This window comes from Scophthalmus maximus, chromosome 19 (assembly GCF_022379125.1).
Source record: "Scophthalmus maximus strain ysfricsl-2021 chromosome 19, ASM2237912v1, whole genome shotgun sequence".
Lineage (NCBI taxonomy): Eukaryota > Metazoa > Chordata > Actinopteri > Pleuronectiformes > Scophthalmidae > Scophthalmus > Scophthalmus maximus.
In genome coordinates, this window is record NC_061533.1 from 19,141,406 (window position 1) to 19,168,063 (window position 26,658).

Genomic DNA, 26,658 nt, shown 5'->3' on the forward strand with positions numbered 1-26,658 from the left:
TAAAAGGTTGTAATGTAATAAAGCTAATGACTATTAGTAATGGAACGCTTATTTGGGGTTTGATCACATTTATGGCCAATTACTTCAATGGTCCGTCAGACCTGTTCCCTGCCCATTTATAGCGTTTTGTGAATAACTGTGCCCTCGCTAGAATTGATTATTATGAAAAGGTCTTTTATTGCGTTTCCCCAGCCAAGCCGTGGGTGACACCTCTGGGAAAGCGGCAGCATCGCTTTGAAAGATGAATTCTCTTTTTTCCTTTCCCTTTGAAGAGGGCTCCTCCTGTGTGTTGTCACAGACCCACCTGCACTGGGAGGACTCCGAGCGCTGCTCACCACTTTGTCACCAGTTTTAAAGCGTTGAAGCCACAGTTCTGCAAGTGCAGCAATTATTTCAAAAGCAAAAAAATCAAAAGCGCACTCAAAAGTTTGAGTCAGTTTCCAGCGAAATGCCTCAGAACGCTTTCTGTCGACTGTAACACTACCTGCCTGTCCTGGCTTGTCTTCTCTTCACCTGCTTTGTCAGATCTTTGCTTCTTTTTTCTCCACCCTTCTTTCCATATATTGGCTCTGCCTGCTCCAGACAAACATACATTAATATATTAACGATGTAGATTAATTGCTTCCCTTGTCACCCTCCGCCTCCTTGTGTTGGCATCCTCTGTTTCACATACAGTTTCACAGTGAGCTGTGTGGTATTTGGGTCATCTTGAGATGGATCTTAAAGACAGTAATTGGATGCCTGGGCCGATTCCCTTGCACAGCAGGAGGCTGGTCCATTATCTTTTACCATCGTGAAGTAATACGCTCCTGTCCAGGCTGCCCTCATCATCATTACCCATGCTGTGGATGCCCGGTGATGGAGAGGGAGCAGGAGGACAGGGCATACATCATATCTGGACTCATCAGTCTTCCTGTTCCAGCCGAGACACCAAACTGTGCTCAGTCAGACGAGCGCTGCGGCCACGGAGAAGCGGAGAAATGAAAGCAGCCGTTTGTATTCACATACCGCTCCAATGTATCGTTAAACAATACATCATCACCCCAGCCTTCTCTGGCCACTTCTGCTCTCACATGATAAAGTCATCTATCAACATCCCCAAATGAATGTTTCATTTTACTCCTTTCAATTCCATTCCCTCTGTTGTAATGCACATCTTTTCTGCGAGGCAAGAGAAATCTGGAGATCCATTAATCAGACACATTGTTAGACACGCAGACATAAGCACTCATATGCCAGCTAATCCTGCAGAGCTGCATCATATTCATACAAAGTCATGCAAGCTGTTTACCGGAAGAGCAGGCACTGTGCACCTAACATGAAAGTGCCTGATTTCCTTTGTATAATAACCTCGGCCACTTGTGTTTAGTCTCAGTGCGGTGGCTGTTGCATGCCCCTGCTGTTTTAGTGGAACAGGATAGCAATAGCATTATTCTTTTTTCCACAAAGCATGAGTCATACAGTTTACAATAAGGGGCTGATGGATGGACCCCATGCGAGCAATCCATTAGCATCTACCACAGCTTAGAGGCTGATGATGAAGTGGTAGCACTAATTGAAGCTGCAGCAGTATTCACGTGGCATGCTACATGCAATGCTGATTAGGACAATGGACCGTGACAAATGCGCAGCTAATCCAGAACACGATCGGAGTCCCTTCATGTCCGTTAATTCCTTTGTCAACACAGGATGTATAAGGCATTTGGACCAGCTGACACTCAGTTTCACTTTCACTGCAAACGAGTGAGTGAGTTGGTGGACGACTGTACCATTTGTCACTCAGGTAGAGGATTGTATACTAAGAAATCTAAAAGTGAGCGGGATGTGTTTGTTACTTTTTTACTTTTTTGCCAGCAGCGAGGTCAAATTACTTGTTTACTGTGCAATTCTCAGAAGATTGCGCGTGATGCATTCAGTGATTAATGTACAATCACTGTGTGTGTATTTAAGCTATTTTGCTGTGACTACAGAAAATGTTTAAGACCTGTACCCTGTGGAACCACTTATATTCAAGTTTCTCTAATGGAATGCAGTGAACCTTCCTCCCTATTGCTGGAGCCCCTTCAGTTCTCCTAACCCTGTCAGTAGTGGTGAAAAAAAGTTTGTACAGAAAGGCAAAAGAAATGCAGGGATGAAGTGAAGGGAAGATCCAGACTGACAGATCAATCTCAGAGTGACAGGGTCTGCACATGGCCATATCTTACATCTCCACATAATTGTTAACATCCCACATTCTGGCTCAGTTCTATTCATTCTCACTTTGATCTCAGCCCATTGCGGTTTGAAAGGAATGTGTCTATTTTTATAGCGGTAATGGACTCTACAGTGGAGATGACCTTTGTGCCTGCTGAGAGAGGTCTGTGTCCAGAGGGCAGCTAAGCCGAGCTAAGCCAAGCCAAGCTGGCAGTATGGATCTCAATCAGAGACGGGTGAAGAAATCAGACAAAGATCAGGAGGTCAGTTCCCTACAGGCATGGTTGGCTGTCAGTGAAGAACTCTTCATCGATCGTCTGAGTGTGATAGATATCGGGCTGAAATTGAGCAGACTGGCACAAGCAGGGTTGTTTCCCTGCCTTCTGGCCTCCGGGCCCTGGCTCAATGGGCAAACAGCAGGGGTGCGAGAAAGGCATTGCTGTACCAGCACCGGCATCAGTCAAAGAACTCGCCTGCTCGCTCCCCTGAGCTCCTGCAGCTCTCCCACTCGTCTTCGGGTGAGCAGGGAGCTGCTTCTGTCCCCGGTGCCTGACCTCGATTCTTCGAGGGCTGATTCTGACTGTTGTCGAAATTCTCCAGGGACACCCGCTCCTCCCTCCTGACCCATTGATCTAGATGTATTACAGGTATGGTATTCATAAGAATTGCAGGCGATTCATTCTATAATCTTAAAATATAGTGCTTCCACATCCAGCCATGTTTTATTCACAAGCTCCTTTTCACCGCACAAGGTGCAATCCAGGGCCACTGGGCTCCAGGGGGTGGCTCCGTCCTTCCAGCACCAACCCTCAATAATTCCTCTTTTGAAACCTTACTTTGTATGCACAGACCAGACACTATTAAGCAATCTCTTAATATACTTTCAAATTACAGACAGATGGGTTTGAAAGATATACTCTGAAGATGCATGGATGCAGCACTACGCTACCTCCTGCCGTGCTTAAGGTGTCTTCCTCTACTTTCTGTATATTAATATTAAAAATAAAGCAGTGGTGCTTGATAAGATTTCAGATTTAGGCACATTTCTTAATGTAATTAATATTTGTGGTGTGATTTGTCCTGTCAGCAACATGTCATTTTTACACTTCCCTGCAGTCACTTTACCCATAAATCATTTATACTCATAAATAATTTACAAATGAGACCAGTTCAATTTGACCAAAAAAAAAATCAATACTGTCTATACACTGTTGTGTGAATCGTTTTACATAACTGAAAGAGCAGCTCCACTGCCCTTCCTTTGAAGTTTGTGAGGGGAAAACTACAACATAATTTTTTTCACCACTGAGTCCATTAAGCTAAGGGATTTCTGTTTATTTTTACTTCAGTTACTGTGAGAATTGTCTGGAGGTTTCAGTGCAAACCATTTTGTCGTTTGATGTCTGCTTTCTTTTGCTGCTTTCACAGTCACAATGGGTTTATCCTCAGAAGTCAAATTCAGGCCAGACATTTAGAAGCAAGATGCTTCTTTTATTTATCGGTCAGGGACACTTAAGTGATGGAACTAGCCATTTAAATGATTATATGTTTAGATTTCGGTGGATAAGCCCCTGATGTTTGAGAAACCTCACATGATGCAAGAAGCATTGAGGATTCTGCCTGTGAACTAATTCCTGAAAAGGAATATTTCAACATTATAGAAACATTTTTATTCACTTTATTGTTGAAAATAAGGGTTATGTCACTACAGTGAGTGTGAAACTACCAAAATTACAAAATTCACCTTGTGCTGTGTTTGTGAAAACTGTGTGAAAACTTGAAACTGGAGATTGAGACCATAAACTCCTGAGGAAAATGTTTAGTGACGTCATAAATCAAGTGAGAAGTCGCAGGTTTCAAGCACTTCAGCATTGGCTGCATTAGCTGGGTAATTTGAATTGCCTTGCCAACCGAATTAGGAATTTAACAGTTTGGGATCAATATAGTACACCTCTCTATCTATCCATCTATCCACCCATCCATCCATCCACTGAAATCTACCACAATGCAGCAAGGGTGCGCAACACAGAAACAATATACGTAGTGTCTTTTTGGAAGTTACACGCACAAATGTATGCCTGTTTAAAATCAGCTGAACAATTCAGCTCAGTCACACGTTTCCACTTAAGTGAGTTTGACCTAAAATGTACCTTGACAGGGAATGAAGTGCCTTTTCTATAATGTCTCTTAATAACTGAACGAGGAACCTATTGAAGTGGCCCTAGACATGACCACTAATAACCCGGCTCCATTCACTGTGTCCGTGTGATCCTCAGCATGATACCTCATTACCACTCCTCTCAAATTGACACTTTCTAGAGCAGATCCTCTATCAAAGCAGCCATCAAGTTAATCTTTTCCTAGCCCGCCACGGCCAACGGTAACGAGTGGATCAGCTATCTGACCGGGGTGTACCTCAGACTGCCACTGAAAAGCGGTTAGAGGGGTTTTAAGAGGCAGTGAAGGATGACTGCCGAGTGGAGATGTGTCCATTTGTGCCACGCACTGCAGCCACCCTCATCCCGTCAGCCTGGAAGAAACAAGGAAATGGGGAAGGAGAGGACAGGACAGGAGCTGCTTGATTCTTGGAGGGGCCAGATTGGTTAGGGAAAGGGAGGGAGCAGGAGAGGGACCCTCATTAAAAGGCAGTGTGTTGGCTTCACAGCCATCCTACCACTTCAATGCCCTGTCATGCAGTGATGTATCGCTCTGCATGGTGCTAGCAAGGCCTTTATTCCCACTCTCCTCCATGTTCCTTGATTCTAGCCAATTAAATGCACACTGGAATTGAGGTGAGGAAGTGGCACATTGAGCTATGCACATTGTGGAGAGAGGAGCTGATGAAAGGACACCTCTCTTGGTCTGCTTAATAGCATCTGGACACTGAGACTGAGTGGTGTTTAATGTCTGCAGCATATTATTCACCGTCCATCGACTCCCATTTCAGTTTCCTCACACGTGCATGTACCTTATCACCAAGTTGATCAGAAATATGAATATTTCATTCTCTATAGGTTAGTGGACTATTGGCATATTTCTTTTTTTCTTTTTTTTTAAAGCTTTTGCTCTTGAAATGACATGAAAGATCATAAAGAGACTCAATGACATGACAAGTCATCAATCAGATTAAATGTTTTGGCTTCAATAGGGTTTTTACTTTCCTGACTTGTGCTTTTGGGTTTATCTAGACAGCATGTTGGCTTGAAGACAACCACAAAAATGATAGCCAAGATGGTGGGGTCAGAATGTGGATGTGTTAGCAAAGCGCTGAGGCAACACCAGGACAGGCCGCTTCACTACTTCGCATGCTGCCCATGTCACTCAGGCTGACACCATAAATCTCACTTATTTTCAGATCCAACCGAGACACGGGCAGAAATTACGGCCAAGAACGCATTACCAGCCACAGCAGTGTGCTGAATTCTAATACAGAGATCATTGATAAAGCAGACAGGCAGTTCTCTCACAGATTATTGAACAAAAAGACTCCTATCTGTGAGACTTGAAGGAGCAGATTGGTTTGTAAGTAAAGCACAAACACTAGCGTCGACTGTCGAAAGTCAAATAAACAACAAAGAATGATGCATGCATAGGAAAGTCATATATATGTATTATTAATCTTATCTTTTTCCTTCACATTCTAGTGGAGTGGCAAAAAGGAGGACACAGAGGGCTGAAGGAAAGAAAGATATGACTTGAAGAAACTTGATTAGCATAAATGTCCCTTATACCCTTGCTTCACATGAAGATTCTTTTTTCAGTTGTTGTAGTACTCAAATCTGATTTTCAGATAACTGCACCAATATTGTGCTGCTACTACATCACCCTTCTTGACCAATGTGAAGAGGTGATAGGCTATTTGCTTCATGTGTTACTGGGCTTCAGCCTTTTCTACATTTACTCGGCTGGATAAGCAAGTGGGAACAACGAGCAGCTGGCCGTGGGCCTGAGATCTTTGGGGGTCCCAAAGGCTCCAGACTCACTCATTGGTTAGATCGCCACAGCGAGGTCGCCACAACTAAACATCTGACTGTGACAGACTGTGTGATGTCCATGACTGACTGGCTGTCTGAGTGAGTAAGTGAGTGAATGACTGAATGACTGAAGAAGTTGCACCAGTGGTCCATGGACAAAGCCTTAGAGCAAGATAATGAGAAACACAAAGTACTACACATAGCAACTTTTTCACAAAAAGAACAATGCAGGCACAGATCTTAAGTTAAAATTATTCTTTGTGAAATTTCCCTTTTGTATATCTAACATTTCAAATAATAAACTCATTTATCTCTGACTATAATAAAACATATGATCATGTAATAGACATTTTTTTCCACATTCAAAGGGCCATATTTCATTGCATCCTCATCTATACTACTGAACCCTGACTGGGTAACACTGCTGATGTGCACCACTGGGCTCCATTTTGTGTTTAATTGTGCTATCTATGTCTGCGAGTGTGAACCATTGATGCGTCACTGTGGGATCCTGCTGTGGTTTATTACGACCAGGCCCTGCTCTCTGCTGCTCTCAGCCTGCTGGGTCATCCCCAGCTGCTCTAATCTAACATTAGCCTCTGCTTTCACCAGGTCCCAGCCATTTACCCCATCATGTATCATAGATGACCCCCTGGAAATGGAGGAATCCCAGTTAATTTACAGCAATCCTCGATTTTAAAGGGGAATTGAATCAAAGTCAGCGACACAGGGAGTTGGGGGGGGGCGGTATATTGCTATATAACACTGTCACAGTCTATAAAATTGTAATGAAAATTCATTTGAAGATTAAGTGGCTTTTTGTGATGCATTGGTATTTCGTGGCTCAACTAAAAATCATTTAACTCCAAAGCTGAATGGTCTGTGTAAATGATGCTTACAAACGACCAAGCGCCTTTCAACCAAACTTAATCCTCCTTTTCTCATTTTTTGAATGACTCTGAGTCTCAAGCTCACAGACACATGGTGAGTCTTTAGAAAGCAAGTTAACAGTGCCTTGTACAAGTCGTGTGTGCTTTCCCGCTGTCTATGGTGACATGGAGTCAGACACTGTCAATTGGTTCTGTCTGCGCCTGTCAGTTTAAGCGATATTATTCGAAATGAATGGGATATTTTACTCAGCAGACATCACTCCAGAGTTAGATTCTTCTGTTAAAAGAACAAAAATAATAGTTGCTACCTCAATAGAATAGCACAGAAATGTCTTTAGTGCTGGCAAAGCACTATAAGGAGAGACAAATAAAGGGTGACTTCGGGTCCATGCCCATTGAAATTAAAGAAATCAGTGCCAGGCTTTTGTGCAAGACCATCACAAGAGCAGAATGAAAACAGCTTACAATGAGAGGTTTGTCAAGCTGCACAATTAGCCAAAGCCTTTCCACTTCCCCAATAGCAAGAGGGTTGTGTTCTTGGTACAGTAGAAGTATTCAGAGGTGCACTGACCTCAGTGGCAGCTACTGTGGTGCCCAGGTTCCAGAGCAATCTGCGTAATTAAAGTGCAGAAGAGACAATTCAATGTACATGGGTGACCAGAGAGCAAAAGTTAAGTCAAACTTATCTTAATAGGCCCCAATTATCTTCTGTGACAATAGTGTGTGTGTGTGTGTGTGTGTGTGTGTGTGTGTGTGTGTGTGTGTGAGAGAGAGAGTGCATTTATGTGCGCACAATAAAAGGTAAGGATTCCTGTTCAGAGTAATGAAGCTGTGCCCTTTAATTTACAGAACGAGGGCTATCTACGACGCCGAGGTCACTCATTAAAAGTACTTCTACTGCAGTCCAGGGGCAAATTACAGCATCGGTGCTTTTGGTGCACCGGTGTGTTCATTTAGTCATATTTTAATATTCAGTCCCTCAGATGAAAGTTCATGTTAGTTTAATTCATACAGTATTTAGCCAACCTCGCCTTTTTAATCTTTAGTCAATTTTAGTAACTCAAACTCTGGAAATCTTCATCTCGTCCTTATCAAAGTAAAACACAAACATTTTAGATTAGTTCTAGTTGATGAAAACACTTGACTCGGATTGAATGATTTAAATCAAGTGATTGTAGCCCTGATTGAACCCTGGAAAGCAATATATCCTACCCTGATGTCGGGTTTTGTAAGGACTTTTATTGTTTTATTCTGTATTTTGTACGGCCTCAATATTGTCGTTTCAATGTAGGTTTTACACGACCATTTAGATATAATTTCTAAAATACAAATATTGGAAACCTTTTTGCACATAAAGCAACCCAAGTACTAGACGGATACAACAGCTGCTGCTATATTAGCTCCATGATGTGCTGAGTAAATATATTATTTTCCTAAGAAAACCAAAATCCATTAGCCACATATTCAATCAAAATTAATACCTGACTTTCTGATGCCTGTTTTATCATGAAAAATATGCTGTATAATTTCAGAGAAAGAAAGTGCTTAAAATGTGTGTAAGTGTTGAGTCTTATTAGTCAATTGAGAAAGCCACAACCTTCAGCTTAAAGATGTTTTCTTTATAGCTGGTGTACGTCCTATATATGTAGTTTACATCTTGATAATTAAGTTTGTTAGTCCACATTATGACACACTTTTTTGGCAAACCTGAAAACATTCAGGCTATTGTTATCACAATCAGCAGCTACTGTACATGTATGACCCTAAATCTATAATTTCCTCTTTATATAACCGTGTTAGCTGTGTATTTCAACCAGGCCAAGTTTGAGACGTCTCCTGGCTCTACTCTTACTACATAATTACACATGCACAAGTGCAGGGTAATCGCAACCACCAAAGAGACTGTACAGAGAGCCCTCAATTTACTGTGGATCTGAGAAAAATGAACTGAAGCTGAAACAACCCTGGCAACAGAAACATTCAGTGTGACTTGGAGTTATATTATTGATAATGTGTCTGAGGAGAGAGGGAAATGATGCGTGGAAAAATACTCAGCACAAATACTTTTGCAATATCAAATGTAATTTTCACAGAGACAGTAGTCTGCATGTTGCATGTCACAACCCGGCTCACATAGGCCATGATAAAAAAAAAAAGAAAATGGGAAATGACTCAAATTTTCATGAAACAAGAAAAGATGGGGGATGTTTTGTCAGCAACATCAGTGGTGTTCATTTGGATTTACAGTATGTGGACAGTGTAGTGCATGGTTGTGGAGTAAAAAAATGAAACAAAGGCTAAACAAGCAAAAGGTGCTGGCGCTGGCAGGGAATGGACAGCCACACTGGAGGCTGGTGGTTTTATTTTACTGCCCAGGCACTCCTGTTCTGTTTGGATGCTGAAATCAAGTCCTTCGGTCAAACCCCTGCATCAAGCTGCACCACAGCGAGACAGTTAAAGTACAACAACCACTGAATGGACAGGGGGCCGTCACACACACGTTCAAAAGCTGATGAAATTCTTTACACGAGGACTGGGAAGTTCAAACTAGATTCTGGTTTTACAGTGGGCGGTTGTTTTGCAGTGGACCTGGTTTAACTGAGTTTAAATGGCATTGGTATTTAGCTGCTGTAACAATGTCCATTACAGTGAGCTCACCAGCTGCCATCATTCACTAATTGAGCAGTAATTGTGCAAATCTACTTCGGGTCATTTTTGATACAACTTGTTACTTTCACTTTTTCTGTTCTCTCTGAGCAGATAGTTGAAAACTGATATCTGTGATTCATTGGTTGGATAAGACTTGTGCCAGGCCTTTGACCAGTGTAGTGCTGATCTCTCTCTCTCTCTCTCTCTCCCTCTCTCTCTCTCTCTCTCTCTCTCTCAATCTCTCTCTCTCTCTCTCTCTCCCTCTCCAGGACTCTGAAATCTTGAACACCGCCGTGCTGACTGGGAAGACAGTGGCTGTCCCGGTGAAGGTGGTCACCATTGGAATAGACGCCTCTGTCACTGATATCTCTGAAGCAGTCAAGTGTCGTTCTACGGATGAAGATGTGGTCAAGGTCAGTAAGATAAACTGTTCGTCACGGAGAGAAATCATCGCAATCTCTTCAAAAAAGTAGTTTGCGCATAGCCCAGACCCCCAGACATGTTCACAAAGTTTGACATTAGCAGCAGGAACAGTGTGTGACAAGGTGAAGCCATGTCATATGAATATGGAAAGGATTTGGTGGACAGTACAAAATTGCTGCTCCTTTTGTTCTAGTATGTAAATTGATTTTCTCAAAGGATGTCAGTGCGGTCAAAAGTCATAATGTGTGTAAATATACAGTTCATTCACCTTCATAATATATTTAGGTTTGCAAGTTGATGCTGGTTTTTAGAACAATTCAAATGCAATACCAAGTGAATACCAAATCAAACTATAATGAAATATGTATTGATCCGACACTATGCAGGTTTTGTCAAGCTCTACACGAGTTGCATTAATGCTTACGTGAAATCAATACTGTAAGCTTTTTAAAAATGTGTCTTTGACTACGGTTTTCTATGTCTAGCACATATGTCTCCTCTAGAAAGGAAAAAAACGCTGGCAAACGACATGGAAGTGTATGTGTTTGACATGCAGCTGACTGCTGCTCAAGTTTTCCTTTATCTTTAAGGGCCCTGTTTCAAACCTGGGGCTCAAGGCACAACAAAATAAAAAGTCACATAGTGTTATAACGTTGAGCACTGGCATCAATGGCTATGCACTCCAATAAAAAAAAGTTGCTCTCCGGCAGAATCCTAGATCCTTAATAATCTACCGAGAGACATGATGAAAAAACAGAGGGGGAAAAAAAAGACATTTTTAAGTGGCAGAGATGTTGCTCCGTGCCTAGAAACAGCAACTGGCTCTGACAAAGGCTCCTTCCAATCACGTATACTGTCTGGTCCTGACGAGATCAGAAAGGAAAGCAGGATGCAGCAAACCAAACCAGTGTATTAGTAATTAGCAATGTAAACAAGAGTTTGGTAATTAACAAAAATTAGAAACTAAGGAAGAGGAGAATATTTTTCCACTTCAGTCCACCTTAACATGTCTAATGCGCGAGTTACGGAGGGCTGAGTAAGTTCCAGAGGGAAATTAAATTACAGTCAAAGCTATTTCACTGCTCTGCCGCTGAGATCTCTAGTTCAGAGCGTTCATCTGGCGTGCTCACTGCTGCTCACTCAGGGTAGTTTTTTTTCTTCTTTTTTTCTCATCATAGCCTGCAATCATGTATGCAACATGACTAATTTATCCAATTTTGACCTAGGGAATGGGCGACAAGTAAACACAGAGTGACATCGAACCTGAATAATGAATCACTGTGCACATGAAATGATGCCTCTACTCACTTGTGGCCATATAATTCCAGTGAATTTGAAAGAAATACCTCAGGTCACATGCTCTTCTCTAAAACCTCTTTGGAGGTTTGTCCTGTTTGAACAAATTTCTCCTGGCATGTGTAGGTTTAAATATGACTCTGCCTTCACATGTTTGCATGCACATTTAGCTTTTTCTGGCCTTTTTCAAAGTTGATATGTACATAGTGTGATTTTACTGTATGGGCTGTGTGTTAAATTATGTGTGGGCAAACAGAAGGATGTAACTCTACAGTTTGACATGGAGCAAAAAACAGTACAATAAAGGCATGTTAAAAACTTATAATCTATAATCAAATGTACATATTAACCATGGATCACATTACTACTTCTATGTTTTATTAAGAATTAAGCACAACCGACGAAGAACTACTACTACTACTTAATTTTGCAGCTCCCCTCACTCAGTTTCATTATTTTGGTTATACTGTAAATCCCTCAACTTCACTATTTTGATTCACCCTCACTGTTTTCTCTGCTATGCTTCAAACAGCGTCAGTCACCTGTTTCTCCAGCTCTGATAAAGCTCTGAGATCCAACGTTCAACACCAAACAACAGACAAACAAAGTTAGTAACCAGCTACACAGCATGTCTTAGGAGCTAAAGATATTTCTCTCAGGACTTGGTGGAGACCAGAAACAGAGATAATGAGACTGAATACGTGACTTATTATTTCTGTAATTACTAATTTCTCTGTGTATCCGCTGAAAATATAAATATGTAGCTGTTAGGTAAAAGATATAAAGTTATAGACAGTCTGTCAGGCACAAGTTACGTGAATAAAACTTGAGTCTAAAATGTTAAAAAAGTGAATTTCTGTTTGGGCTTCTAATGACACGCAATCTTTTAAATATTAGTAAGTCGTACTTCCATATTCGTGCACCAAACAAATTTCTGTCTCTCAGAATATAGATGTTAAACTAAATTAAAACAGCAACCGAAACACGTGCTATCGTTGTGAATTCACGAGTTTCCCAGAGCATTATCTCTCTCCATATTAACCACGAGCTGTAGTTGTTGAAGGTCATGCAATATGTGGGCTCTCACACCCGCTGCTATCATGAAGCAGGGCTATTAGAATATGTAGAGACGTTCCCCTAGCGTTGAAGTGAGCGGTGTAGCTTATGTAGAGGAGTCTGAGCGGCTTAATTGCTTCTGTCATGCCAACTCTTGTGTACAAGCCAGAGTCAGACTCAGCCCACCTTCATGCTCTCTACTCCCATTGCTCATATCTGCTGTGGATTGTATCTGTCTAGCGAGTTGTTAATTTCCTTGGCTAGATCCAGAGACAGCCATAATGTCCTCTGTAAGTATTCTCCCGTTAGCTGCCTAATGTGTTTGATTAATGTGGCAGCGGATTCTCTTGGACGTTTATGATACTTTGTGAATCAGGATGACGGAGCGCGTGCAATTCACAGAGAGCGTCCAACCCTCAGTGTGCCACATCCTGCTGGGAGGGTGGGGTTAAGGGTGTTGCTGATTAATTAGGGGGGGGTCTTTATATGTTAAAAAAATTATGGAGCTATGTTGCCCAATAATACAACACAGCAGGAAGGTGCAAGCACTTCAGTGTAATGTGTTTTGATGGCTGGGCGTCAGCTGCCATGTTTTCCATAATTGTTTCTGCTGAGATTGTTTGGGAATAGATTGAAGAAATGCCAGCAGGCAGTTCATTTCCCTGTCATGGGACATACTGTAAGCAGAGCTGTATGTTAATAAATCCCACAGTTATTTACACTTTCTTCTCCTACTGGAAATAAACTTAAAATGGCCTCATACAGGGTTTATTTGTGAAGTTGGTAAAAAAAAAAAATAAGATAGGATAAACATATTTGTTTATCCATTTGTATTGATTATTCATGTCGCAGTTAGATATGGTCAATGAATCTGTTATATCGGTGTTGTATAGCCTGCCTAATGCTTGTGTCGGACAAGTTGCCGATCCCCGACTTGTGAGGGAAGTCTGAGATGAAGGGGTTGTCAAAGGCTCTTCAGTCTCAGGAGACTGAGTGTAGTGGGAGAGAAAGAGACGAACAATGATGGCTGATAAGGAGCCGGTACTCCTCTGACATCTTTATCAGTTCAAACACACTCTCACACCGGGAGCCCTGATGGAGCCCAATCTGCTCCATGACTGACTGTAGCCAGGAGAGCAGCGCCGCCGTTGTAAAAATGTTCAAAAGCTACATAGGGCAACTCTGTCAGTCCCAGTTACGTTTTAGTGCCGCGCAGCACCAGTGCGTGAGCAAGGTACCACTGCTCTCTTTATTGACTGTAATAACATAGAGCAAATATCCACTGATCCTGCACGTGGGGAGACGGCAGGACTTGTGCAGTCCTGAACAGAAGTTTTCTGAAGGGTTGGCTGTAGCCTTGAAGGATGCCCTGCAGCAGGGTTTTCATCTTTCACATCGGGGGTTTTTAGAGATTCTTGGCTCTGGTTCTTGTCAGTGTACAGACAAAAAGTACCACTGCTTTTGTGTGCTTGCTGTTGGGTGGGAAACTTTTCCTTTTTTTTTACCATTTAAAAATGGTCCTTTAGGTTACTTTGAACTTGATCTCACAGGGAAATATTCTACTTTTCACTCCATTCCAAAAAAAACTAAAGAAAAAAACAAAACCTAAATTTACTTATAAGATACACTGGACTGTTAAAGACTGAACCAGCTCCCAAAAATGTATTTGGCTTGTGGCCCCTGTACAAAAAGGAAGAGTCTATTTAGTGGCCCTGGTCACATTTCAGATGTCCATATACCTTAAAAAAATATATTATATATCTTTGAATAATGCATGGTGTCACTTATCACAAAAAATTATATAAATTATATACCGGGCCATATTTTTTGTTGACCTTGACCTTTGACCAGAGGTACCTTCCCAAGTAATATTCCCACCAAGTTCGGCGAAAATCGCTCCATGTGCTGTTGAGTTATTTTGTACACACAGACACACACACACACACACAGGGGTGAAAACAATAACCTGCTTGAGTGGATATGCTGGTGTGCATGGAAATTTCCTTTACATTTACAGTTAGTACATATTTTGAAAATATTTTGGTTTCAGTCAATAATAAGACAGATAGTAATCAAAGATAGATAATAGATTTCTCTGTATATTGGATATCAGCCATTATCCATGTGTGTACACAGTGGATGAAGGCTTTGATGAAGGCTATCTCACAAGTTCCCACAATTTCCACTACTTCAGCCAGCAAGCAAGCATGCCGCAGACAAGCACAAACACAGACACACACACAGACACACACACACACACACACACACAGTATTGAGTATAAAGGCAATTCACGTGAATATCTGCTTTCATTTAAACAAACCCACCAAATGTCTTTTCCACAGAAACTCTCCTGCTGGCTTCACCCTAGAGGGAGCTCACATAAAGATATAGAATCTGTCACGCACAATGTTTTCTTCCTGGTCACAGAGGATATCCTGCCGCCTCTTCATGATGAATGGTTGTTTGCGGTTTTATCTCGCTGTGGAGAAAAAAACTTGGAGGTAGAAAGACCCTCTGGTTCCATTTGGACCTAGCCATGGTTGTGTGTGTGTGTGTGTGTGTGTGTGTGTGTGTGTGTGTGTGTGTGTGTGTTAGAATCCTTCTTTGATTTTTTAGTATTTTATGTAGCTATTTGAAAAACTTGTGTGACCATATTATAAGGAGTTTAAAGAGAAAGGGAGATGGAGAAAATTCTGGATGTTAGTCAAACATGTGGAAAAAAAGTAGTTGAAGTAGTAGTAGTAGTAGTATAGGGGGCTTCAAAGACAGTGAGTCAAAGCAACAAGGAGTTGTGTCTTTTGATAACACAAAATTGGCCCACTCATTTTTTTCGTAAAGCAATTTATGAAACAGATGGCTTTGTGTTTGGTCATTTTATCAAGAGACAACTGCTCTCATCTTACTAGTTTCCATCTGTTGGCTCTTCTTTTTGCTGTAGGCTGAACTATAATAGAAGAGCACACCACGACCTGTTTTCCCCTCAGGGTCAAAGATGTCCTTGCCGCCCTCCTCCCCACTTTCTTGAGCGTGGAGGAGATACAGAAGCTTTCATCTTGTTCAAAGTAGTTACATGACCACGGCATCAGTCGAGAGCTCGGGAGTGTGAAGCCTTATAATCAACTTGGAAGGGCCTGGCCTACAGTGGACAGTACATTGCACTGTGCAATTTACTCTGCAGTCATCGGGTGTAACCGTCAGAAGAGCTCAACTTAAATTCTCTCTCCCTCTCTTAACCCCCCTCTCCTCCCACGCAGGTGTCAGACAGGTGTGACTACATTTTCGTAAATGGCAAGGAGATGAAGGGCAAGTTGAAGATGATGGTGAACTTCACCTACGGATACCTAAGCGCTCAGCTGGAGCTCAATGTGTGGATCCCTCGACTTCCCCTCCAGATCGAGGTGTCAGACACGGAGCTCAGCCAGATCAAAGGGTGGAGGGTGCCCATCGTTGCTCCCAGTCAGAGGTACAGCACCGCACGTGTCTGTCAGTTTCAGGGCTTTGTGACATGTATTCTGCTCTCTTATTTAACAAACCTCTTGATGCTATTAGACTAAGGCAAAAGTACAAAGGAGCAAACATTATTTTCTTGTGGTTACTTACAATAAAGAAATCAAGTGAAAGGTTAATCGGATGGTGGACAGTAAATTAAAATATTTTGTGTCGTCTGTTGTGCAGTGTAATTAAGGGGTATTCTCCCATTATCCAGTGAACCAACACATCAGGGTAATCCTGCAACTTTTAATTTGATTGGATTCAACTATAATTCATAAATAAAAAAAAATGTGAGTCTGTAAAATTATTGTCATGCTTCTGGATTTTACTGTTGGTATCAAATAAATGTTAATGATCAGAGTCCGTCTTCAACATCTGCAGCACAAAGTTAAGAGGGTAACAAGTAGCATTTATTCCAGGTGATGTTTTTGATTTCAGTCATTGCAGCCTTAGATAATATAATGATGTGACATTACACAACTCCACCTGTCTCTTCCTGATGTCAGTCCTGCTGGTGGTTCTTGGCTGAGCACAAAATGGCTGACCTGTGCAATACAGCTTGTCATTACGACTGGCTTAAGGTGGCATGCCATTGCCCCTCTTAATCGTCACTAGGACAGACCATTATTAGAGCTGTCTGGAGGTCACTTCTCTCCCATAGGGCCTCATCACTGGCAGCACCTCTGCCAACGCCGCTGTGCAGTACTACCCTGCGACTGTTGAAATCCATCAATTGATGGAGCAGCTATCAGCCTACCTGCAGTAATTACTTCTGGAAAAGGCGTCGAGGTTGGACTTGCAGTAATCCCACGCACCAGTGTGGCCACTCTAATTATCCCTGCTCCCCCCTGATTTTGAGTGACAGAGGTACAGCATTCGACTATTGCCATGGCTTGTCGAGGATGTTGCTTTTCCCAGCTGTGCCCTGGCACGCCTTTAGCAGTGGGGACAGCCAAGTTGTGTTGTCAGTGTTGGCGCCAGCGCGACTGCTGCTGGGCGGCAGGAAGCTTTGTTCCTCCCTGTCTTCCACCCGTCTTTGTCTATCGAGGGATAGCAGGCGTGACCTTGCGAAGTAACACTATGCCTGTTGATGAGAATGGGCATTGGTCCACTCTCGGTGAGTCCACAAGGAACTGTGCCAGTGAGCAACAGCAGCAAGAGGCAGGACCCTCCTCTACCGGGCTGGCTAACAAGTCACGGTCACACTGAGGGAGAGAGAGAGAGAAATGAGAAATAAAGAGAAATCAGGCCTGTTAGTAGAATCATCGCACAAGAACTCCTTACATAGCTTAAGACTGACACTGCCTGTACAGCTCACCTCTTCCCTCTCTTAAGTCCTGTCAAAAACAGGGACAAGATAAGCCTTCGCAGACAGAAAACCTAAGTGTAGGAGGAGGACTCGGGTATGCACCACTCATTTAACACTTCCTTCAAGATATGTATTGAGATACCCCCCCCCCCCCCACACTTGTTTTATAGTGCTTTAAAATGTATTGCGGTTACCTTTTATCACTCAATTTGAGTGTGTAAACTATACTGAGCGCTGCTAGTGTTAAACAAACAGCTGCACTCAAATTCCCTACAAGATACGAACACACATCAACCGTTGTCATATAGAACTGCTTTATACAGAAGCAGCATTGTCTATTTCTGTGCAAATGACCTTCGTCATGTTATTGCAGCGGAAAATAAAATGCGGCACACTGCCACAACAAATACAGCACACGATCCACAGGGCACAACAAAAATAAGCATGGCACACGCATTAATATGCAGCATCTCCTCTGAAGTCAGATCTGGGCCTGGAAGTGAATGAAGCGGAGAAAAAAATTGCTTTGTGAAGCAGGTTGTTCTCGGTGCCGAGTGTGATTTGTTTATTAGATTAACCTGAGATTAGATTTTGAGATGGCTGCACAAGCAGTGGCATATCAGATTTATAACAGAGCTAAAATGGTTGGACTTCACTGTCAGAGTGTTTACTCCTGAATCCATTACATCTGACTAATACCCGCATGTATAAATGTCCTTATAAATATACTGTTTAAACAGTGATTCTGTCAGTATGCCAGTACTCAGTTCATTGACCATTAATAACAAATTCAGTTCACTCTTAAAACACTCATAGGATATGATTCTAAAACCAAAGCCGTCATTAGTGAGACATTTTAATTACCACCACTGGAATAATTGTGAGATGGTGGCAGCAATCACCTCTGCATATAAAACGCAAATAACTGAAGAGAGAGTGTTGAGGCAATAGAGCAAAGTAATCTTTGAAAGGAGAATAGGAATTTTTAAAAGAAAGTAAACGTTCGATCACAAATTCATGATTCAAAAATATAAATAATTTATCTGAACAAGTTCTACTATTTACGTAGCTACATGTTATTTTGTTATTATGCAAATTTGAATCTTCAGCCACGATGGAATGAAGTAACCTAGTGATGCAGTTTCATACATTTGATAAAATCCATCATTAGCTATAACGCTTATTCTTCGAGGGTCAAGGGGGGGGCTGGAGCCAATCCCAGCTGACATTTGACAAGAGGCGGGGTTCACCCTGGACAGGTCACCAGTCTTATCGCAGATCCGACATCCAGAGACAAATACACATTCACACTCATTTTAACACATACGGCCAATGAAAACTTTCTAATCAACCTAACACACATATCTCTGGACTGTGGGAGGAAGCTGTAGTACCCAGAGGAATATTACTGACCAACCCATACCTGGGAATTTTTGATGCAGTGTTCCACTTCTGATGACATAAAAGTCATAAGTGGAGGAGGTAGCATACTGTAGGCGTGCTCAGGCACAAGTGACTTGCTGACCTATTGTAACAAGCGTTTTTGTTAAAAACTCAATTTAGAGACGTGGTAGCAGTGTAATGCACGACAAACAGCAGCTCTACAAACAGATCAATACATATCCATCCTGATCAGGTGTAATGGCAAGACTTGGCTGATGATTACACTCCAATCCTTTCATTTCATTCAGAAAAAAAGATGATGCTGTTCTATGCACCAATCAGGAATTAGCAACAGTTGAATTGAAGTCTGATAATAGCAGGTGGGTTGTTAGGTCACTGTCGGTCTATTCTGATCAAACCACACCCACACAGTTCTAATGAAATAGTTTTTCAAGCCTTTTTGACCATTGTTTTATTTCAACTTGTTGCTTATATTTAATGTTGTGGGTCCATACTTTGATGTGAAGGTTTCAGGGGCAAACAGCAGCAAACAAAGAAAAGATAGTAAAATAGTCTTAGAACTACATTAAAAGTATTAGTTACTAGGTAGTAATAGTAAAATTTGACTTGTATTTAGACTCCACAGTTCAGTCAAAATTTTAACTGGGAATCACATACTATTCTTTAGCCATTGTCGAATCCTGAATTTAGTGATCCTCTTTAATACCCACAGTAGAATCATGTCTTCTGTGAATGACTGCCTTTCAGTTAATCATCGAGGCCAGCAAAGGTTTTAAGCCATGCAGTAAGATTTCTCAGGGGATCTAGACAGAAAGAGACAAGTGGATAATCGCAAGAAAAAAACAGAATAAGAGATCAATTTCTTTTATTCTCCCCTTTATCATGATGGCAACTTTTGCTCGTGTGAGAGAGAAAGAGAGGAAGAGGAACAAATGAAGATGGCTGCTGTTAAGTCCACAGTACAATATATGATTAGTAGTTTTGTTGACAAAGCACTTTTCTGTTTGCAAGAATCCCAATTGTGTCCCAGTGAAAGACTGAAGACCTGCAACAGCATTTATTCCCCCAGATCAAGCATTCAAACATCGCTTTCTCAACATCTCAAGGTGCTTTATCTCTTGTTTTTATAAAGTTGTTTGTTAAGGCAAAATTAAAATTAAGAAGAAGAAAGAAAACACCAGTTATGGACAAAATCTAAAGACACTGCACCAGTATTGTAACCATTTAGACCTAGTTTGTCACACTACAAGCAGTTTTACTGGTGAGAAAGAGCTGAGCTTCTGTTGGCTGATTTGTTGCCTACAGTAATAAAAATGAGACTCGCCAACAACCGAGCAATCAGGGAAGCTATTAAGTTAAGCAGTAAGGAAGTGTGTGTACATTCACAGTCCAGACCTGGTGCTCCTAAATGGTGAAGCAGAGTCACTGAAAGAGGAAAATGGTTAGCCATATGCTGGACTGTTCATCACCGGATCCTTGTCGGGTAAACATCCTTGTATGAGTTACACTGCTAAGCCCGAGAACATCTGGCTGAGGTCGCTTTAAGTGAAAACGCTGCTGAAAAGACAACAGACTGCAGTTCATTGATTATTAGCATAAAACACTTAGTATGGCTGAGGCTCGTCACTTTGAGGAAGAGGAAAGTGTGTGAGAAATTTAATGACAATCCATGTAATATTTGTCATATTTATCTCAAAACCACAAATGTCAAATAATGATGGCTGCAAAGTCATTAGGATTCATTATCTTTGGATCAGTAATGTCTGCACTAAATTTTACTGGTAATCCATCAAATAACTACCACTAAGTAGTTAGTTGAGATATTTCAGTCTAGTGGAGCAACTACCATTACCAACCCTAGAGTATATCTCTTTTTTTTATGTCAGGTCAACACGGGACAGCGAGGATGAGGACGATGAAGAAAGACGAGGACGAAGCTGCACTCTGCAGTACCAGCATGCCATGGTTAGAGTCCTGACCCATTTTGTAGCTGAGTCAGCTGATCCTCGAGGCCAGACAAGCTTCATGCTGGGCACTGATTGGCAGGTGGACATCACGGAGCTGGTGTGGGACTTCCTGAAGGTGGAGGATCCCCAGATTGCACAGCTGCTGGACAGGAGGATACTGATGGGACTGGACGTGGGCATGACCACAATCCAGGTGGGTCGTGTGTCAGCTTTAAAGGGCACTGCTCCTTAAATGTTAGTTCAAGCTGAAATTCAACTTGGCTGTTATTTTATTTTCATTTTGGCCAACATGTCAATGGCAATATTGAGATCTGAGATTGTTACTCGTCAAGTTAATTGTTGATATCACTCAGTCCTGTTTCAGAAATGGTTGAGCCACTTGTCCATCTCCAAATACCCCTCACTGCTTTCTGAAAAGGAAGATGAGGATCAGAAAGCCGTGATAACAGTGAATGTGCACTCAGGCATTGAACCATCTACCAAATAAGGAATCTCTTTAAGCTCTAGAGTTTGTCTATACCTTGGTGAATACACTGATCATTTTTTTACTTAATGTAGCATACTGTTATTTATACATCATTCAGAAACCACCTAAAAATGCTCGTGGAGCAACTACTCAACATCTCATTTATCTGTACAACATAACAGTTTTTAAAGAAATGTTTAAAACGTTTTACTATGTTTCATAATTTTTAATATGTTCAGTGATTTGCAGACATTCAATGAAAAAGCACGAAACCCATTTGGGATAAAATGTAAAAAAAAAAAAGTACTGACTTGACAGATTAAATCTTTAGGTTGTGTTTGTGTGAATCAACACAAAATCAATACATCATATTTTTTTCTTCCCTGAGCGGTTCTCTAATAACATTTTAGTCAGAACCAACAAAGACTTTTTACATCCGTCTCTTTTCTTGCTTTTTGGTTTCTAGAAGCTTTACACTTTTACCAAATGAATCGTCAGATTTACGGCAAACATGGTGACGATCATGAACAGAAATCTGTTACATTTGGGTTGGAGTCATTGGATCAATTCCTGCTTCTCAAGTTATGACACAATGTAAAATGCAGAGTGCAGTGACGACTGCCAATGCTCTTGGCAAAGGTCTGTTTTAGTCATTACAGAAGATAATGAGGTTATTATGTGAATGTCTTGAGACTGTATTTGGTAATTATTTTATAATTGTTAAAATATAACCAACATTTAAAATATTTGAATTATTATGTTTAAAAAAATAGTGTGAACCCCCCGTGGAGTCAACTTCACTATAGCACATAAGTATGTCACTACAAATATGCTGCATGTGAATAAACATATTGTTTATTTGAGGGACAAAACCAGATGCCACTGTCACGGCTACGGTTTGACTAGTATCTCCTTTATTCTGGAGGAGACAGGTGCTTACTGGTGTGTCACAGTCTGTACTGCCGGCTGTCAGCAGTGAGTAGGTCCTCCCTGTCAGCCCTTTGGGTTGTCAGGCTCTTCAGGCTAACTGGATGAATATCAGCCTCCTAATGACGTCTGTGAGTGGAATCTGCTTCCAGGTGCCAGGGACTCATCCGCCTGTCTGCGTGCAGATGCGTCTTCACCTTCGCAAAACATCCATGTTCTCGCAAAAAGAGCACAAAACAGGAAATCATTTGCCAGCTCAGAGGTCTGACACACTGATGCATGAGGAGACGATTACATGTAGGGAAAATCACACATACACACCTCTCATGGTATTCATCTTACATAGAGTTAGATTCGCTGCCTCTGTGTTGGGGTTGAAGTGTGCCTCTCCTCTAGATAACCAGTATCAATCAAAGGGAATGGATTCTTACCTACAGGAGGTATGGGGGTTGGAGGGCAGCCGAGTGCAGTTGTTGTTTGATCCACATAGCCTGAGTAAAGAGTTGAAATAAATAGTGTTTTTTTCCCATGTATCGTTTGCATATAGTGAGGGGGCTTGTGAGTCTTTTATGTTAGATGAAACACTTGGAAAGACATTTTCTTAAATCGCCTATAACCTACCGGTAATCCGCTTTTTTCATGTCGCTTATGTCACCACTGCTCAGTGCTCATTGATGTGGTATTTTTGCATTCCGCTTGCCAGGAATCGCGCGTCAATCAAGTGATGTGACCGCTGCAGCTTTATTCCTGCTTGGATTTTCTGTTGATGAAGTTTCTATAGGCAGTGCTCTCTTTTTCTGTTCAGCTACGGCTGCTGTCGCTGCTGATTTCTCCTGGGAAAGACTTCCCCAACTCTGGGTGTTTAAAGCAGGAAATGAAAAAGCTTGAACACAGCAGTCATTGATCACACCAGAAGGTCACAGGTTATTGCTTGACAATAACATATTTGAGAGGAACATTGTGGAAGAGAATCCACTTTTCAGCTTTTCCTTTAAAAATTCCTAACAATGTTTTGAATCTGTAATCTCTTTTCCTCCCCGCCTCCCTTTTTTCCACCTGCTAGGTGTTGTCTCCTTTGTCCGACTCGATCCTGGCAGAGAAGACTGTCACAGTGGCGGATGACAAAGTCACCATCACAGAGCTGGGGGTGCAGCTGGTGACGGGGCTCTCCATGAGCCTGCAGCTCAGTCCCGGGAGCAACCGAGCTATCCTCGCTACCACGACCACACAGGAGGTCCTGCAGAGCCCGAAGCAGGTCAGCATACTGTAAAATTTACTGCAAAGGAGACCTGAAGTAAAGTTTGAAATGAAAATTAAGTAGGAATTAATTTTTCAAGTCTCCCTCAGCCACCATAGTTCATTACAAAGCGTTTGTTTCAAAATCGTATCGATTTAATAGATTAATAACAAAGAATAGTAATAAGTTGCAAACACTATTTAAATAGTTCTGATTAAGACAGGGAACAGGTTTTAATTTGTTTTAAACCAGTAATTATTATCTCTAGCCTAATAAATTATTCCTCATTTGGTTTGATAATCATTTTATGAAAGACACAATTCCATATATATATATAAACACACACACACACACACACACACACACACAAACTGACTCCAAAAATGTGAATTCTTCAGCCTTGATAACTGTGCAAAAACAAAAGACTTTCTTCCAGATTCCATTTCATACTATCAGGGTCCTTGAATGAGCGATTTTACAATCAAAGAAAGCATGCATGTGCTCACGTACACATGCCTATTTGTTTCTTCCACACCATCCCTAACCCTCTTAACTCCGAGGCTTAAAAGCCAGCGTGTGACAGAATGTGTTTCCCTGGGCAACTAATAGAAACGGGAGCTTAATGACAGAGCATGCAAATGCAACACCGCAGCCTCCGTATCAAAATATGACTTAGAGCCCAAACTTGGCCACTCTATCAAGTTTTGCTTCCCTTTCTTCTACTCTCATTGTGGCCTCTTTGATCTGCCCATCAGGCTCCCTCACAAGTTCTCCGAGCACAAGTTCTCTTCACCCACTTCCTCCGAGTGATGAAGGAAAGAGGGGAGGGGCGAGCTTATCTGCCCTATCTCCATATGCAGATGAAGACAATCAGGCAGCACTGCACGGGAATTCCTCTGGTGTCAATAATTAGGGAGCACTGACAGACCACTTTGGTGATCTACTCGTGCGCCTTTGCGGATTTGCCCTTAAACAACATTAAAGCGTAAATTGTGAAATTGCAGTACGAGAAGGACTTAAGATGCCGACTGTATGGCGAATCCTCATCCCCATACAACAATATGTAATGTTACTGTTTGAACTTTCCCACCTATCTTTTAATCTTCATCCCTCTTATCCTATGGCCGCTGAGTTAGCATAACAACGGCTCTTTGTCAGTTTGTCTTTCGGCTTACAATTTCTTACATTGACAAAGTAACATTGAATGCAAATAAACATTTCCATTCCAATCATAATCATTTCTTTTTAACCAATTCCCTACACCCCTGAGTAAAAACAAACCAATGAACCTGAGGAACATGTCAATGATGCTGTCACCACCTAACAAGGAAGCCTTTCAGTTTCACAATTTAAGGGCTAAAATGCTGAAATTAAATCTATTTTTCCAGTCTGTTTCCATGAAATGACACTAGATGCTGTACTTTTTAAATCTGTAACTTCCATTTTTGGTGTGTGTGTGTGTGTGTGTGTGTGTGTATGTCTGCGTGCGTGCGTGCGTGCGTGTGTCAACAGGAGGCCCTGATCAGCGCCTGGTTACAGTTCAGCGACGGCTCTTTGGCTCCTCTAGACCTGTACAATTCTGACTTTTTTGTCCTAACAGCCACCTCCCTAGATGAGGAAGTGGTAACAGTGCAGCAGGACCCCTCGTGGAAGTGGCCCATCATCATGACAGAGGCGGAGGGCCAAGGCCTTCTGGTCAGGGTGGAAATGACTGTTTGCGAGGTCTGCCAGAAGTTCAAGCGACGCAGCGTCCTGGCAGCGGGGAACTGTAACATCAGGGTGAAGTTTGGTCACAGTGACAGCTCAAGGGCAGGGGGCAGCGACTACGGCCCCGATGGAGACGATATGGACAACAGAAGCAGGCTCTCCCCCTCCCAGGACAGGACCGGACTTAACACCCACTACTATGGCAGCTCCATCTCTGACATGGAGGACGGGGTGTTGAGGAGAGCCACCACCACTAGGAGCGCAATAATGCGCCGACCCAGTGGCGATAAACTTTCAGATGATGGTAACCAGAACATGCCAATCGACTTTGCTGATTTCCCTGCACAAGTGGACCTCCCCCGCGGCCGTAACATGGATGACGACCTCATTCAGACTGCTCGCGGGCTCACAGACCTGGAGATTGGCATGTACGCCCTGCTGGGGGTCTTCTGCCTTGCTATTCTGGTTTTTCTTATCAACTGCATCTCCTATACCCTGAAATACCGCCACAAGGAGCTGTCCATTGAGGGACAGGAAAGCATGAACCACGCCCACGATTGGGTGTGGCTGGGGAACGAGGCAGAGCTGCTGGAGAGCCAAATCAGCCTGTCGCCACAGCAGGAGGAACAGACCTCCATGATGGACTCAAGCAGCGGCCTTGAAGAGGGCAGCCACCTGCTGAATGGAGGCTCGGTCCAGAAGAACGTGCAGGGCCAAGTGCACCGGACGGCAGACACGGGCTGCTTGGCCAAAGACAGCAAAGGAGACTCACCCACCACCAAGAGGAAGCGTGTCAAGTTCACCACGTTCACCACCATCCCCTTGGACAGTAGCTATCCCACTGTTAACACACTGACTGGAAGCCACAGCCAGGATATTAAGTGGGTGTGCCAAGACGTGGAGCTTGGAGACTCCAAGGAGTTGCGCAATTATATGGAAAGGTTAAATGACAGTGCTTTAAAAGAGGTGGCATAATGTACTATGTGCACTGTGTGACAAACTCACCCTTATGCCTTTCAGAGGAAAGAGGTCCGGAGAGAAGCCGGACCCCTAACTAGGTGAAAGAGGAGAACATTTTCTTCAGAATCACCCCAAACTGCCAAAGGGTCATTTAATTTCAGTGGACTGTCAAGATTCCACAGTGGACTGATTAAATACAGTATGTCATTGTATGAGGATGTCAGGTGGTTCTTTTTTTCCCATTTGTTGATCAGATGGTTACTTTTTTATCACCGTTTTATCACTACAGGGTTTAGATAGAACTCAAGTAATGATCCCAGGACTGATCTGCGGCAACTTTGAACTGTTATATTCAGATGACGTGTAGATTTAAAAAAAAAAACATTGACATAACTAGGTAGATGTTCCAAATGTGTATGCACATTAAATGGTTTTGGAAGTTTTGTAATATTTTGGATATTAATTTTATTAATTACGGATCCTAATTCTGTGTAAGAGTTCTGGGAAGGCCAAAGCAAGCCAAGAGAAATGTTTGCATGTTGTTGGGTGAAGAAAAGAAAAAAGGCACAACTTTCCAGGTCATTCTCATTCTCCTTGACACATCACAAGACCTGTTATGTATATACCAAACAGTCTCCAAAGCATTGTATTGTTGCTCTGTATATTGTATTTTCATAACATTTAAGGAATACACAACAATGTCAAGA

The 26,658-nt window shown here is 42.1% G+C and overlaps 1 protein-coding gene across 1 annotated transcript in view; it reads left to right on the forward strand.

Moving 5' to 3' along the window:
* The window catches only part of si:dkeyp-14d3.1 (transmembrane protein 132C), a 119,737-nt gene extending 93,079 nt beyond the window's left edge, over positions 1-26,658 (forward strand). The window contains exons 5-9 of the mRNA XM_035641034.2: positions 9,976-10,119; positions 15,737-15,945; positions 20,574-20,847; positions 23,111-23,302; positions 24,797-26,658. Coding sequence (XP_035496927.2) covers positions 9,976-10,119; positions 15,737-15,945; positions 20,574-20,847; positions 23,111-23,302; positions 24,797-25,966 — 1,989 coding nt within the window. The 3' untranslated portion in view covers positions 25,967-26,658. The remainder of the gene's footprint in view (positions 1-9,975; positions 10,120-15,736; positions 15,946-20,573; positions 20,848-23,110; positions 23,303-24,796) is intronic.